Source organism: Larimichthys crocea, chromosome XXII (genome assembly GCF_000972845.2).
Source record: "Larimichthys crocea isolate SSNF chromosome XXII, L_crocea_2.0, whole genome shotgun sequence".
Taxonomy (NCBI): Eukaryota; Metazoa; Chordata; class Actinopteri; family Sciaenidae; genus Larimichthys; species Larimichthys crocea.
The window spans coordinates 12,269,894-12,286,313 of NC_040032.1; the positions used below are offsets into that span (position 1 = coordinate 12,269,894).

The 16,420-nt window shown below is 42.1% G+C and overlaps 2 protein-coding genes across 3 annotated transcripts; one reads left to right on the top strand and one right to left on the bottom strand.

The window, feature by feature from the left end:
* Positions 1-1,952: 1,952 nt before the first annotated feature.
* Positions 1,953-4,823, top strand: hmgn1b (high mobility group nucleosome binding domain 1b). The gene is made up of 6 exons (XM_010749462.3): positions 1,953-2,242; positions 3,482-3,505; positions 3,666-3,695; positions 3,784-3,825; positions 3,906-4,013; positions 4,105-4,823. Exons 1-6 carry the CDS (start codon positions 2,225-2,227, stop codon positions 4,150-4,152), a joined length of 270 nt encoding a protein of 89 aa, XP_010747764.1. The 5' UTR covers positions 1,953-2,224; the 3' UTR covers positions 4,153-4,823.
* A 1,603-nt stretch (positions 4,824-6,426) lies between these two features.
* On the bottom strand, positions 6,427-15,711 carry slc37a4b (solute carrier family 37 member 4b). Of its 2 annotated transcripts, none has more exons than XM_019255020.2 (10): positions 15,594-15,711; positions 13,305-13,773; positions 12,518-12,750; positions 10,912-11,158; positions 8,470-8,622; positions 8,307-8,392; positions 8,108-8,221; positions 7,960-8,025; positions 7,740-7,878; positions 6,427-7,648 (listed from the first exon to the last, which is right to left on the bottom strand). In XM_019255020.2, the coding sequence occupies exons 2-10, from the start codon at positions 13,450-13,452 to the stop codon at positions 7,482-7,484; spliced, it is 1,353 nt and encodes a 450-aa protein (XP_019110565.1). In that variant the 5' UTR covers positions 13,453-13,773; positions 15,594-15,711; the 3' UTR covers positions 6,427-7,481. The 2 variants fall into 2 exon arrangements, with proteins under 2 accessions (XP_019110565.1, XP_019110566.1); XM_019255021.2 differs by lacking the exon at positions 15,594-15,711 and adding an exon at positions 13,900-14,035.
* Positions 15,712-16,420: the final 709 nt, after the last annotated feature.

Here is a 16,420-nt window from a genome sequence, read left to right on the forward strand (position 1 = left end):
ATATCTTTCCAATATCTTGTGACATTTTGTGTTAATAGCAACACAAACCCAATACTTTCTAACTTGTCCGTGTGAAAGTTGACCTGTATGCATTCGAACATTTGTTAGCAGTAAAATGTGACAAACAGGTGTGACGTGGGGCTGGAAAGGATACTTCCAAACCAAATCAAATTTGGTGTGTTCTCAACCTGCTGTCGAATGTGGCCCTGCAGGAAATGCCAGTTCACTGTGAATCCGGTCTGTTTGTTTAATGGTGTTCACCACAGCAGATAGGACAGTCCCAACGGCTTACAGATACTGTAAAACAAGAAACAGGCCTAAAAAATAAGAGTGATATATCACTGAATGGAATAACTTAAACATATTTGGCCTAGAAACAATCACATGACAGTGTTGACCAGTTGGAGTTGACAGTGTTTTGGGGGCAGAATGAAATCCAAACAGCTGATCTGCATTGTAAGAAAGTGTGTGTACTGTTAGTGGACAGTAGGTAATATAGTCTAGCTCATACAACACCACTTTAAATGATCCAAACTAGCCCTTTAACATGTTTTTTTGTCATATTGAGAATAAAAAATCTAATTGTATTTTAGTAATGTCAGTACATTACAAAAATAAATATAGCCTTATGAAAATAAATCAGAATAAACATAATAAAGTACACAAAAATACATTTTATTGTTTGCAATAACAACTCCTGCAGTTGGCATATAGCCCTGTTTAAATTAAGAAACATTTGTGCTGCATTATAATTAGATAAATGTGATAAATGTTGTACTTTTTTGTTGTTAGGAGCATGTTGCCTCCTTAATGTGATGTATTTCCTGTTTAAACAGGATGTTGGGCTGTCCAAAATACAGGGAGGGATCATTTAAAAGTCTTCTCAGAGATGGAGATAAGAGAGGCTTTATGTTATCCTGTGATGATTCTGGGGGAGTTGTAATTTTTATTTAAGCCTTATATACTACAAATCATCATTGTCGTGGTCATATTTTTTGGTTAATTGCACTTTTCCCATCTAGATAGAGCCAGATTTCTCATTGCATAAATTAATTGGCCGTATTTACAGCAGAATAAAATAATTTATAGATTATGCATTGATAAAATAAGTAAAAATAAGCTGAATATGTGCACATAATAGGTAGGTTTGTGTAGGATACAGTCAAAATAGAGGGATTTAAATATTAATATTATGATAATACATTTTAAATGTGCTTTTTTTTTTTAAGTCGATGCACATAAATAAATCAACACCATGCAGTGCAGGAATAAGGCAGTCAGGGTAGTGTCTGTAATGTTTGAATGAATGAACATCTCTCCGTGCTCAAATGTCTGCAAACGACTTGATGCACACAAAGCTGGCGTGGAGGACTCGTGTTTAGACTGTGCACACACTCACAACGGAGCAAAGCAACAACATTAACACTAATAAAAAGGAGAGAAGTGTGTGTGTGTGCACAACAGCACGCACATACACTAGGAACTGTACCAAACAACTATCCTGTCGCCATTTTCCCCCCAAGCTAAAATACAAAAGCCTTGAATGAGGAGGGAGAGAGAGCACACACCCCTTTCTCTCCTTCTATATCTCAATCTTAAAGCAACACACATGCCATATTTAATTTTTTAACACTTATATGTCGAATTTAACATTTTTAAATCGATTTTTTTTAAAAAAATACATCTTTGCCTCGTTATATATTTATATATATTTTTATATAATTTATATAGATATACCAGATGGCAGCACGGCACAGACAGACATACAGACAAATAAGCCGCCTTATTTGTTTGACTGACGTGTGACGTGTCCACACAGGTTCAAGAGCCCAGATTTGAAATCGTGGCCGTCGACCAATCAGAGGGCGGGCAAAGAGGGGGGGGGGGTGAGAAGGGGGCGGGACATGGCCCAGTCAATCACGCAGGGACTATAACGGTTTTAATAGGGGAGGGGAGGGGAGGGGGAGAATCCAATCCGGTTTGAGCTAGTTCTTCTTCCAATGGAACACTAACGTCTCTCCGCCGCCGCTGTGTTATGTTAGACTGTACTGGCACCGCTTTTCTCTGAATATACCGACTGTATTTTCATCCTGTATTGAGCTTCTTCTTATATATATTTTTTTAAATTTTTCTACTTAAAAAAAAAAAAAAAAAAAAACATACAACAAAACACCAACCAACAACAACCAACCAACCGAACAACCACACACAAAAAAAACCAACCATGCCTAAACGGAGCACAGTGAGTAGACCGACATCTTTTTTTTTTTTTTTTAAATCGTTTATAACCAACGGTTATGAACGGTTTCTTCAACGGCAGTTTGTTTTTGTTTTTTTGAATTTTTTAAATGTAACCGTTGGCGGTTGGGAGTTTGTTTTTAAAAAACGGGAATGAAACGACAAGAGTTTGTTTAAGCGCGGTCTGTTTTGATTTTTCCTATCTTTTATCTTTGTGCTAATGCTTTTCCGTGTGCCGGGCTTTATATATATATGTGTTATATGTGTATTAATATATTTATTTGCACCGAAGGGATTAAACAAAAACAACAAAAAAAGGCGAAGCGAGGTCGTTTTTCTCGTGTCGGTTTGGGGGGTTTGCTTTTTTTTTCTGCAGAGAAAGTTGGCGGCATATTGATTGTTTGCTTATCGTCACGCTGGATAACTTAAAAGTTTCTCCGAGACTATTAAAAAAAATATGTGGACACGATAAGAGTTTTTAGTGTTTGTGGTTTTTCACGTTAAAGCGCTAAAAGCACTTTTATTTTTTTTGTGCACAAACCAAAGCGTGCATGTGTTTGTTTTTATTTTTTATTAAATACACTGCAGCCCCGGTTTGAGTGCATTTATCTCCGTCGTGTGTGTGTTTTTCTCGGTGTGTTGTCGAGCTCAGGCCAGGCTCGTAGAGGGGTTATGCAATGGCGAAAGCCTCCGTCAGCGGAGCGCTGCTCTTGTTGCTGGGGGGTTCCAGTAGATTCTGCTACCAGATCGACAAGAGTCGCTGAGCATCTCGGAGTGTGACTCTTTTCAAATTCATGGCGGGAACCCCTCACCGCCACACTCTGCTCGGTTTCCCCCCGTACACACACACACTGGCAATCCCATTTATTACCAATGAATGGATGTTGTCGGCCTGGAGGAGGCGGAGTCCTCCTCCTCTCCTCCTCCATCGGAGCTTTACAGTAGGCAAATCACTTGCAGGAGGTCACATGACACATGGAGTTATGCTATGCTGTTATATTGCAATGTGAAACTTTATTCTTGTGCAGACATGCTGGTTAATGAGTGCCTCTCTCATAGCTTTTAATGAGGACTGGTGTTTTTACATGCACAGTCTGCAAGACCAATCAACGCTGATGAAGTTGTGCAGCCATGCCTAATATTCTACATGGAAACGCCCACTTTATAGTTACATAACTAACTAACACCTTTTGAGATGCAGACATTTTGTCTAACCCTGTTTTTCTGTCTTCTGCTTTCACAGGCAGCTGCAGGAGGTGATTCAGCGGTAAGGAATAATCAGACTTACTTGTTTTTTTTATTTAGAAAATCTGTGCTTTAAAAAATAATAATGAAACAGTTCGTCCAGACTCCCACCAGGGGTCAGTAACACCCCGTCTTGTTTGATATGAGAGTAATCATCCTGTCTGTTCGCTCTCTCTCTGCAGCCCAAGAGGAGATCTCTCAGGTTGAAAGATGTAAGTACAGACGAGACTGTCACAAACAGCATGCACGCTGTTAACCGCATTGTTATGATGTTAATGCTTTCCGTCTCTCCCCTCACAGAAACCTGCAGCTGCAAAGGCAGAGGCCAAACCCAAGCCAAAGGTGGGGACTTTGTTTTAATTCCTTCTCATTTATTAGAGCTTTGGAAGAGTGACTCATGCGGTTAATGTTGGTGTTTGCAGAAGGTACCTGCTAAGCCCAAGAAAGCCAAGGAGGTGGAGAAGGCCAAGCCCGAGGAGAAGGCACCAGAGGCCCCCGCTGAGAATGGCGAAGCCAAAGCTGAGGATGAGGTCAGAGTCGTGATTGTATATGAGCACGCAAAATAAAAAAATAAAGGTCCTCTCAGTGCAAACGTTGACTCTCTAAAAACTTTTCTTCCAGGCACCAGCTACAGACGCAGCTGAAGAAAAAGACGAGGCGGCAGAATAACATCTCCCGTCTTCTACCAGTGCTCCCTGTACCTCTTTTCTTGTACAATTCAGGGGAATATTTTTATCAACTATTTTCTAAATACAGGTTTTTTAGTAGTTTGATTGTAGAGAACACTTTTTTTTAATGAAAGAAAAAAAAAGTCAATTTGGAAGACGGGAATTTCATCACATCCCACGATTTTGCATCGCCACGAGAAAAAAAAAGAAATTGCGGCCATTGCTGTTACTGTCGGTGGATTTCATTTCAGTTTTAAATGTGAAGGAGGGGAGGGTGTGGGACAGGTTACCGTGTCAACACGCAAGCACAACGTTCACAGGAGCTGGGGCAACAACCGGAAGAGCTTGCCTGCGTGGATTACATTCCATATGCTTTATAAGGGACAGTGTATGTAATCTGTGCTGGGGTGGGAACGGACAAAGTCACAGGGCAACTCATTGTTTTATTGTTTATAATGAAGAACAGTGTTTTAGAATGTTTGTAAGCTTTGTTCCTATATGTTAACTCTTGTACTCATACAGTTTTCTTAATGAATCTGATCAATAAAGCTAAAAAAAAAATCCCTAGTACTGGAGCTCTCCCTATCAGAACTGTGCATCGCGTGTGTTGGTTGTGTCTCTGTTCTGTGATAGCATCGCAATAAATTTGTATAGCTGCTGTGAAAAAAAAAAGGTTTTCAATCTTTCTATATGCAGTGTGTAATGGTACATTGTAAGGATGGTAAAAATGGAATTTGTTTTCTTAGCCAAGCTAATGAGGTGTGTAACCATGAAAAAAAAAAATTTAACTGTTGAAACGGGCTTCTTAAAAGCCGACAGACAAAACTGTACATTTATTTGAGATGTCAAATGCATACCAGCAGTAGCAATATTCATGTGAGTTTTAGGTATCTGTATCAAGTACAAGTGTGCAGTTTCTTTTGATTTGTTTATAGATGTACCTGTGTAATGATTGTTATCAACAAACCAATAAAACTTGGTTGGTAGTTGTTACGCTGTTTCATTCTGAAAAGTTGGTTAATTGTATTTATTTTTTTATTTTGAACTGCTGCTGATAGGTCACTGATTCATCACAGAGTGTTAGAGGGCAGTAAAGAAAAACGAAGGTCATTTGGGTAAACGGACCTTCTCAGACTTACTGGAAGGTATTTGTTTACATATCGGATTTGTCTGCGAATATCGGCTGAACCTTTATTTTAAATTAGGCATTTTAGTCCATGTATGATAGAATTTGTCTCGAAGCATGATTTTAAAAGGAGGGGAAGTGAGTCTCCTATAGACATCATTAAAATCTCCCCTGTCGTCTGTAAATCCAGTCTCATTAACAGTTTTATAAGCTCAAGAAGATGAAATTGTTTCAGCACCATGGACAGCTTCTCGCCGGGCAGCAGCTGTTTTTCTTTTCCTTCGTCACCTTTTGCTTTTTCTCACATCGTGATTAGATTTACACCAGTTTTCACAAAATTATAATAGACTTGTATAAGTAAACAAACCGATAGTGTCACGCAGACTTAATCTTTGATGCAATAACGTTAACATGGAACATTAAAAATTCTCATCTAATGCACATCTAATCTTCCAATATGTTCCAACTGAACATATTTTTTTCCCCTGGTGCAGAAATACTAAACTCTCGTGCTTAATTAGTTGTGGCCTGAGCAGTCAAATTTAAATTTAGTCTGTGTATGTTTTCTTAAGACGCAGTGCACTGGGTTCTCAGGACCACTGTACCAGACAGTGATTCCCACCTGCTGTTTTATGTTTACAGCACGCTTGTAGTACCTCCAGGAGTTCATGTCCTGGAAATGTCTGTATATTCAAAGATTTTCGAGACAGACAGGCAGGCAGGGTGTTTTTCAGACTCAGTAATATACATTTGACTAATTAGGCCACAAACTATTACTATTTCCCCACCAAGATTAGACATGCATTTCACCGGTGAATGTTCAATATGGGCTGTTTTTCCAGCTTTAAGGAGTGATGGTTGCATAAAATCATGCTTTGATGTTGTTTGTCCTTCATTTTCTAATTATACCTGAACCAAAATGTCTGATTTTGAATAAAAGGTTCAGCTAATATTTGCCAACGAATGAATACTGAAGAGCTAGTGGAGGGAAAGTACCGCAGAGACCAAACTTTGGGTGTAAAAAGACGTCACACAATAAGAAATGTGAATTGAACCTCATCACTTACACTGGAATTGCACGAGGAAGGCATCTCTTCATGGCCAGTGTGGACAGGAGCAAGTTTACAGATAAACATAAACCAGACAAAGTCATCTTCACATTTATTAGATGTTCTTAACCCTTTCATGTCCATTGTACAATTCCAGTAAGATACAGATATACCAACGTGGCTCACAGATTTCCGAGATGAGGAAGTTTTTACAGTATATAACCCGGTGTTCTAAGTGCTGTACAGTGGCAGTGACAAATCAATCCTTTAAAAACAAGTCAGATCACAAAAAGCTGACGTGGCCCGGTCACCAAATCGGTGTTACATTCTGTATCACGAAGCATAAAACTGTGTATAAAAATAACACGATCTCAGATTACTACATTTCTGTGACATGATGCGTTACATTTTTTTTTTTTTTACAAATACTTGAGGTATTAGTAAAATGATACACGCTACCACATCTGTGCAAATGCCTAGACAAACACTAGTCTAGAATATACAGGCCTAATAACTGAATAACCGACCTCCACTGAAGGCAAGGTACGCAATGAGCAGCACATGTTAGGGATGCACGATATATATGGGACGATTTCATTCAAAGCTGAAGTATGTTTGTGAAGTTTTTTCACCAAAAAACGTCAGTTCTTTGTTTTTCTTGCAGGCGTGCATAACTTATAGGTTATAAACATATTTTTAAAAGCCTAAAAATGAGAAATGATCAGTCATCTTATTGGTATTGGTTGAAAAATAAAGGTCCATATTGTGCATCACTAACACATATATACTTTATCTCTACAAAAACTACTCAAACCTTAAGTTCAGGTTTCTTTTAGCAAACAGCTGTCGTGAAGCAACCGTTGAATATCTCGACAAGAATAAAGGATGGAAGTGGAAGCGTTAAGTCTCAGCTTGTGATAATCAGTTATGTATGTTTGTGCTGGTGAAAGACTCGGTATAGTACAAGCGTGAATATAAAGTGATCTATTGGCTCACACCGACCTTGAGCATCTACATCAACCCAGTTATTCAGGAGCAAATGTCTGAGACTAGCCTGTCTGACAGCAGTTTGTTTGGTCAAACTGGATTTGTATTCATGTGCAGTTAAGAGTCCGTCCCATCACATTGGCTGTTGTGCCTCGTCAGGAGGCTACATTAGTCCACTTTCTCTGCGATCCGTCCCATCTTGGTGCGCATGTTGCGTATGAGGAAGAAGCAAACGGTGGTGCCGGCCATTATGACCTCAGCAATCCAGAAAGCCGTGTCCCAGCTGTGCTGTTTGGCAACAGTGCTGAAGGGAAGTCCTGCCATGAAAGCCCCCACTGGAACAAAACGTGAAGGAAGGAGTTAACGCCGGAACGCCACGGTTAGTGATACAGATGTTTTTGATGGTCGGGTGAGTCTGCAGCTTACCGTTAGCCATCAGAGCGACGACAGCGTGAGAGGTTCCGCAAAAATTGGAAGGAGCGCTTTCGCTGGCGATCACCCCGAACAAGGCGATTGGTCCGTAAGAAGAAAATCCAAACAGAGCACCGAGGAAGAGGATCCAGATCTGTGTGTGACAACACAAAGCTTTCTTAACATTCAGTACATTGAATCTGTATCCACGTGATCCCTCTTAATGTACGATTACCTCTTTCTCTGACACGCCAATGAGGACAGAGATGGGATGAATGATCTGGACCCAAAGAGGAGCCTCCTGAGCAAAGAGAATAAGCTCCTGTGAGGTTTTATTTATTGCCAACATGTACGTCTCAAGCATTTTACACAGTTGCAGTTACCTCCGGGATTTCAGGTGTGATGGTGACTCTGAAGAGGTACATGGACACGTACATACCAGCCATCATGATAATGAGCAGGCCGTGGCGAGGGTTGCCGTGGGTGCCCAAGCCTTGCTGGAGGAAGTCAAAGAAAGAATGTTTTTACCGCCAACATCTACTCAATAATCCATTCTTGTATTTTTACCGGTCTGTTACTCACCCGAGCCACAGCTCTGTCAGTGATGAAGCCCGATGCGAGGCTGCCCACAAAGCCTCCGACCTCCAAGGCGCTCATGTAGGTGCTACCTGCGAGCAACACGGCCAACGTCAGCACTCCTGACCGGTCAAGTGAAAATCAGTGAGAAGCCGATTAAAATGCATACCCATGAGAGCAGTCTGGCCTTTCTCCTGCATGAGGAACAGCTGTCCCCAGTCGGTGGCAGCAGTCTTTACTCCAAACACCACCAAGTAGCCCAGAGACAGCACCCACAGGAAAGGAGAGAGCAGGAATTCACTCAGGGTGCTCTCGCTGTTACCTGGTGACACACAGGAGGAGACGTTCACACACTCAAATGAAAAAGACTGGCAATGACTGTAGTTATCTGATGTTTATACTCTACATCAGTTATAAAAATATACAATCTTAGACAAACCAGGGTTCAAGGACTTCAAGGAGAAATCCCAGGCCCAATTCCCTCCAATTGAAGGACCCAGGTTGTAAATACTTTGTTTGAAATACGGATCATGGTTAATTACTGTTACTGTCACTTACACAAGCCCACAACTCCAGCACTTTCATTGATCCATGTCTATGTATATTTTCAAAAACTTTCAAGGCCTTGAACTCACAAACAGACCAATGGGACCCATGACAAACAGCCATCCACACTGCCATCTTCTGGTGACAACAGATCGAAGACTGGAAGCTTGGTCACATATTTACAACATGTGCATTAAAGTGCAGGCGTACTCTAGAGCACGGGAACTCAAATACAAGTCTCAGAGTTTATTCTAACAGTGTCACAGATGTATGGATTAAACACCCGATATTTAAGTTCCAAATACAATATAACTATGTACACAAAACACAGGCAGAGACGCAGGTCCAAGCGTTCGTTAGTAATCTGCTGCAGAAGCTTGATACGACAACTGCCTCTGCACAACACTACTGAAACGGGGACCTGCTGTGTCATCGTGTCACGACAACATTCTTGCCAACTCCATCTACTAGCAGCTAAAAGGAGTGTGAGGTGTGAGGTGGCATGAGTGATGGGATCAGTGATCCCAAAAAATTATATTTTTGTGCCAGAATACAAAAAATAATATAGAAAAATATGCAAATTTCAAAATGTAGCCCAATATGTGTCAGATTTTTTTGAGTTTGAGACGTCCCTGAAATGTAATAACTGTTAAAACATGCTGTGATTGGCTCTCAGCTCGTAGTTAGATTGACATGCGTTATATACTCTACACTAAATGAATGAGCAGTTGTTAGTGATGATGTCCTAACCACTCTGCCTGCATGTGGGATGTGGGCTGACGTTATTGATGTTGGGATCAGAATCATTATCAATGACCTCCCTCTCCCTGATCTGGATAATTATCCCGCCATGCACAGCCGATCTGCACGGCTCTGAGGTTACAGTTATGACTGTGTTGTTAGTTACGATCCATCGCACTCAGCAGTGAGATCAGAAGATTAATGTCTGCTGTGCGTAAAAGTAATTTCTTCCGAGCACTAACATTTAACCAAGCGTGGCTTGCACTAACAAGCTCGGTAATGAAACTAATTCTGTTCCACGCTAGTTTAAAAACTTAATCCCGCATGCTGCTGCCTCTGTCCCAACACCTGCTGTCTCCAGACGTTAAGTGCACATTCACACGCCAGCAGCATGTGGCCAAGATGTCTGAAAAATTCCAACACACAATAAACTTAATCCACACTCGACATGCACTTCTCCTAATACAGCATCAGAGTGGTATTCAGCACATTCACCACAGTCTGCTGCACAACAACCAGTCCAACATTTGGACGAAGGAGCTGATGACATGCCGGATTCCAACACATTATTTATGTTCAAACAGCATGCAGTTAAGATAAATATTAAAACAGGACTGCAAAGAATTCTTTTAGTTAGTGATTCATCTGGAGATTATTTTCACAAAGACATTAAAATATGCAAAAAATCAATTTTCCAAAGCGTGAAGGTAACTTATGTCTGACCAGCAGTCTAAAAACTCAATCATATCCAGTCTACAATCATATAAGACAAAGAGAAGCAGCAGAAGGATTCTCCACAAACTTCTCAACATTACGGACAGCAGTTCAGATCACCTGCACAAGCTGCTGCTTCAGCTCCACTGCCATTACTATCTGTGATGACTCCTCTCTTTGTAGGGCGAGGAGCCTTTTGTATACATCTTATGTCTGCTGTGTGTTTGTAATAAATGTAACTGGGACTCTAACACTTGAAAATATCAGGAAAAAGCTACTCAAGTTATGTCTTTTGAGTACAGTTGTATGAGTCTGCATTGGTGTTTGTAGCCATAATGCTGTAACAGTCGACCCTACATATTGATTATGTAATTAAATTAAACCAATGGAGCATTTCAGCTCAACTCAGTCATGTATCTGCACTTACACGAGCCATGAGATTATCTCATGAATAAATGATGTCCCAGTGAACTCTGATAAACCTCCACACGTTGGGTACAACTTCATTACGCAAGTAGGCACTTGGAAATATCACAAGTGTAGGTGTTGGGATGTTAGAACCAAAAGGAAGCTCGCTTCATGCTTAGAGGTAACCATCATCTTTACTTACCCCCCTTAGCTCCCTTCTTGGCTGCAACCTCGATGCTGGGCAGGCCCACATCCTTTGGCTCATTCTTCACAAACACCAGACACACAAACGAGAAGGCGGCACAGAAAATGCCCGACATGGTCATGATAGCCCTCCAGTCGTAGTACTGCAGGAGCACCGTGACCAGGATCGGACCCAGACTCCCGGCCAGGTTCATACTGCAGGACAGCACGGACCACCATGTTCCGAACTGGGAGGGCTCGAACCACTGATGGAGAAAACAAAATTTCAAAAATCATACAATGCACAAAAGATTCCTCCCACAGTCCAATGACATGCACTTAAAGCTTATTGGTGACTCTAAAATTGCCCGAAGGTGTGAATATGAGTGTGGAGGGTTGTCTAAGCTGTATCTCTCCTCTCACCCAAAGTCAGCTGGGATAGGCTCCAGCCCCACCATGACCCTGATGAACATGGATGGATATTAATTAATATGTCCAATTCTTGTTCAACTATGCTGCGGCTACGGAACAAAATAAACTGCCTCTGATGTTCAAGGAGGCATAGAACCCACAAGCCTTTGAGAAAAAGGTCAAACCGAAGCTGCAACGTTGAACAGCTGATTTGTGGTGAGGACAGTCTGATGGAACATCAGGGAACAAAATGGAAATAAGTCCTGATGATGTCCTATATACTGTATTTGTCAAACTAAACCAAGAGGAGATGAAGGCATGGACACTTTTCTTTTGTGCACCACTGTTCAGATTCTCCTATTATTTTACTGCTTCTGGATAAATGACGTCTGAACCTCACGCCCTCATGATGTAATACAGCTGATGGTGGCCAGAAGCATTCCTCACACAGCAGATGTAACAGAATAACCAGTAACTTGAGAATCCAGTGGTCAAACACTTTAAGTCAGCCCACAGGCTGATTTAACACTATGTTGATCCACGGTGTGTGGCTGTTGACTCAGCTGTGGATCCAACAGGAGCTGAGGAGCAAACTGAAGTTCTTCCCTCTCACAAGAGAAGTTGTTCTAGTTTTGGAAAGATCTACCAAGGATCTTCTATAAATACATTCTCCTGTAATCTGATCCCATTTCGGCACACTGAACACATACCAAAGCCTATTTATTCCCCACCTTTAAAACAGAACCACTTTTAAAGGCAGCTTCTCACAAGCCTTGAGCCGTTTGTGAGCAGAACACATTGGGGTGTGCTCAAACACTATTTGCTCTCAAAGTCTTGCCCATAATGCAAACTATAAATCATCCTTAAGACAAATAGTCAGCTCAAACTGTCACTTCTCAAACTGCCGGCACGGGCTGACCTCCTCAGACCAGGCAGTGCTGCCTCGGGCCCACAGGTCAGCACTGTCTGACAGCAAGAACCAGGATTCCTCCAAAACACTTCCAACAACCAGCAGACCGGTGCACTTACTCCCCCACAGTACACACTGATAACACAGACAATATGTCTGGCAGCAGGTGGCTCCAACTCTGGGGTTACACCCTTTCACTGGCTGCCCAGAATAATCACAAAGATCACGAGCGCCCTGCATGTTGAGAGAAGGATTTCCCTTGGCTCCAAACCTTTACACCAGTTTGCAGACTGGACGCCTTTACCTTGCGTAGCACCTTCCCACACGGGGGCCAGCCGCAGCCTTGTCCCAGGCCGTTGATGAACCAGAGCAGTGAGAACATGGATACAGTGGAGGACCAGGAAAAGGCGATGTTGATGCCTCCCACCAAGAAGAGGCCGATGGAGAAGAGCCAGCGAGCGCTGATCTGGTCTGACAGCACGCCGCTGATGAACTTGCTGATTGCATAGGCCATGGTCTGGCTGCTGGTGATCATTCCTGCAGAGACACCACTAAGGTTACTATTAAAGCAATGTACAGAGAGAGATCATATTACATTCGGGCTGTAGATTTGTTGTCATGAAGGTAAACAAAGTTTAAATGTAAAAGTGAAGTCTCGTGGTTCCCAGAGGATGAACCGCACTGACTTGAGTGATCTTCTGACTTTTCCTCTAGCACCACCATGACGTTGATATTCGCTAATAAAAAGGGACATATCCCGACAATTATCAGATAGACTGCCATCAAATTTGGTTCAGACATTCATGTCCATTCATGACCTCCAGGGGCTGAACTGCAGAGATCCTCTGACTTATTCTAGCACCAATATCACGTTAATTTGTTAATTTTTCCAGGGATTTAACGTATGACTAAATACCTACAAAACAAATGACATTCCCGTCAGCCTCAGCACTAGTAACAGTAATATTGTGCTATGCTTAACATCTGTATATTAGCACTGTCAGTGTGAGTTGAGGTTAACATTTGCTCAAAACAATCTGAGCAGTTTTGTCTGAACTGGACAAAAGTTTTCATTGATACTACCGTCTCACCTAGGTCAGCTTTGTCCAGTTCAATCTCCTCCATCACAGACGGCATGACGAAGGAGAAGGTCTTCCTGTTGAAGAAGTAAAGCGAGTAGCCGATGAACATGCAGATGAAGATGGGTACGCGGTAGTAGCCGTAGCCTGTGGCCCCCATGATTGCACTCGACTTCAAGGATGGCGTGGGAAAACGAGAAGAGCTCTTCAGCGGAGTCTTGTATTTGGGTCCTCTGGCAGCCGATCAAGCTGTTATCAGCGGCCGTTGTTCGACTGTTCTTAGTCAAAGGTCAACACCATCAACTACTTGTTTGCACTCTGAGAATGGAGATATGAAACAAGATGCAGCGTTGGCCGACTAAACAAGTTCCACGAGGAGAAACAGTCTCGACAGTGCTCTTCTTGCAGGCTGGTTGCTCTGTCTATCTGTGAGGCTGAAGCTTGTAGTAGCCAGGACAGAGGAGGGAAACCTTACAGCTGCCTGGAAAAGGAATGAACACAACAAATATGACCTAAGACAGAAGGAATTGATCATTGTAGAAATGCAAAAGCAATCTTGATATGAACACATTTAAAGGCAATTTAATGATATTCTGTTGGGACGCACCTCCCATCAGGTCCAATCAAATCAAAGAGCGTAACTCTACAACTCTTAATGAATAAACAGTACAACCTTTCTTCTCTTAGTAATATCTGACATTGGGCTTTCATCAAATGAAGACTCCACATTGGTGGTTGTGATGCTTTGTGATGGTCAGTTGACTTGGCCAACTGGTTATCTGCAGCCCCTCAAACGTCGCCAGGCTCAGCTGCAAGTCCTAGATAAAATGACAACCAGGACCTGCAGCTCAGCTTGTTCTATGTTACACTTGTCCAGCAGATGGTCATATAAATGTCAAAGTTGTTCCTTTAACTGGCTTGAGCATCTGGTCTCCAGTCAGCAACCCATAGAAGTATCAGATGTCACACACACTTTTTAAAAGAAATATACATTTAAGAGGACATAAGAGTCAGTCTGAGACTTCTGTCACTCACTGGATGTAAGGACAGCTCTTCAAATCAGAGGCTATTTAAGTAGTTGGTCATACAGAGTATTTTTTTGTAACTCTGTCTTGTGTAAATCTGTGTGAGTAAAGGTTAATAGCGGCGTTGGATAACGTAACTTGGGCTGTAGGGTTATACGAGGATATGTGAGTGAGGATCTGTCTTCACCTGGGTACTGAGGAGGTCATCTGTCTTTAAACTCTTGTTATTGTTATTATAAGACTTTTATAACAATTTCACCATCACAGACTGAGTTGTGGCACACTCTTTGGTGTGAGGTGGACATAAAGCTTTTTTTTTCCCCATCTGGATAAAATCAAACATGGTTTAGAGTGGAAAGTACTCTCAAAATAAGTCAGTTGTAGACTTGTAAATATTGACCCTGCAAGATTTTTAGTCTCAGACCTGCAGTTCTTCAAACGTCCACTTGAGGCTGGCTCCAAAACTAATACATAAGCACCTATGTCCAAATGTCCAACTTCACAGCAGAAATAAACATGTTTACAGCCTGGTGCAAGAAACTGTTTTGGTCTCTATAGCTAATTTCGACATCTATGACAACTTTACTAAGGCTTAATTTTTATATAACTCACCAGTTCAAATTCTTTTAAGGCTTATGTGTAATTTGTAATTGTAAGGTTATGCAAAATTAACAGTGCTGCAGCTTTGATGGAGCAACCAGGCTTCATTTACCTCAGGTGAACAATCCACAGCCTCTATGGAGGCGGGACAGTCTTAAAATTGTCTTGATGTGAGAGGGTGCTGAATATAGCGTCCTGGTATGCAGGGGGTGGTGCTACAATGCACATTTTGAACTCAGTGAGAAAATGTAGAAATGCATGGCATTCATTTTTTTTAAAATGTGTGTGCACTGGAAGGAGGGGGGGCCCCTCTGGAGCCCTCCTCACTTTTAAAATAGCAGCTCCAGCCCTGCTTTAAAATGACCGGTTCAGGATCTTTTCCATCCAGCCTGCACCACATGAAACCTGACAGGACAGCGTGCACAACAACAGAACACATGACAATGCACTGATACATTCATGAAACTGGGCCATTCTGTGCTAACTTTGGCACCAGATATCCTCAGTTTACTCGTGGCGAGCTGATTTAAGGGCCGGTCCTTTGTGTCTGAGCGCGTCTCGGGTCTCCATTTGACCGAACGCAGGACACGAAGCGCACCGATGCCGCGGTGTGGTCCGTGCATCGTGTCGCTGTTGACAGTGAACGAGGAGGAAATGCCTGTAAAAAGCTGGTTACCTTTCATCGGCGTCTCTCTCGCTGATCCCATCCACGCAGGAGGACGACGCGCGTTCACGTCGAAATCTGCAGCTCTTTAAGGCGCGTCGCCGTGACACGTCGGCTGTGCACAGACTGCTGCTGCTGCTGCAGGATACAGTTACACATGTTACACAATTTAATTACAACTGGGGCAACTGTTGGGTCACATGGCTGGTGGGCAGTGGGTCATTTCTGCAGCAGACAAACTCCATTTTCTTGTTTTTGCAGCATGTGGTTTAAAATGAATAATTCCCTCATCACAGATCATATGTGATCTAATATAGATCAGGAATCAGGTGGATTAATTCGGCATAGTTATACACAAGCTGTTATTTATATTATTCAGACTATGCAGATTAATATTATCTATTTATTTACCTCATGCTGCTCACTGCTGCCCTCCTCTGTCAGTTTAATACCTCCACATGTGCTTTACTGTAGCCCTGCACACTCATCTGGCAGGAGGTTGGAGATATAGGATATAAAATATTGGTGATTTTAACAAGTCAAACAGCCTTGAAACATCAGAACTATTCTGTCCCTGAACAAAGGTTTGAGGAGGATCTTGCTTTCATGTAACATCTCCACCTGCACAATCATTTTAATGCTACACTGACTTGTAATCAGGTAAAAGACGCCAGTGTCGTTGCACCTTTGCACCCCACCCCGTAAGCCTGTACTGACTTATGATCAGTGCATCAATAAGTCCCACACTGAAAGATAAAAGCACCTAGCAAATGAGGTTTGAACTGCTGGGGGGAGGTTTTCAGGCCCAGGGTGAGGGCGAGGCATTTGGGAATGCTGAC

Coding starts and splice junctions, on each gene's coding strand:
- hmgn1b (XM_010749462.3), top strand. Junction 3,506..3,665: donor CTGCAGGAGGTGATTCAGCG/GTAAGGAATAAT, acceptor CTCTCTCTGCAG/CCCAAGAGGAGATCTCTCAG. Junction 4,014..4,104: donor AAGCCAAAGCTGAGGATGAG/GTCAGAGTCGTG, acceptor CTTTTCTTCCAG/GCACCAGCTACAGACGCAGC.
- slc37a4b (XM_019255020.2), bottom strand. CDS start 13,452: ATGGGGGCCACAGGCTACGGCTACTACCGCGTACCCATCTTCATCTGC. Junction 8,222..8,306: donor CTGACAGAGCTGTGGCTCGG/GTGAGTAACAGA, acceptor GACTTCCTCCAG/CAAGGCTTGGGCACCCACGG. Junction 8,026..8,107: donor TCACACCTGAAATCCCGGAG/GTAACTGCAACT, acceptor CTCTTTGCTCAG/GAGGCTCCTCTTTGGGTCCA.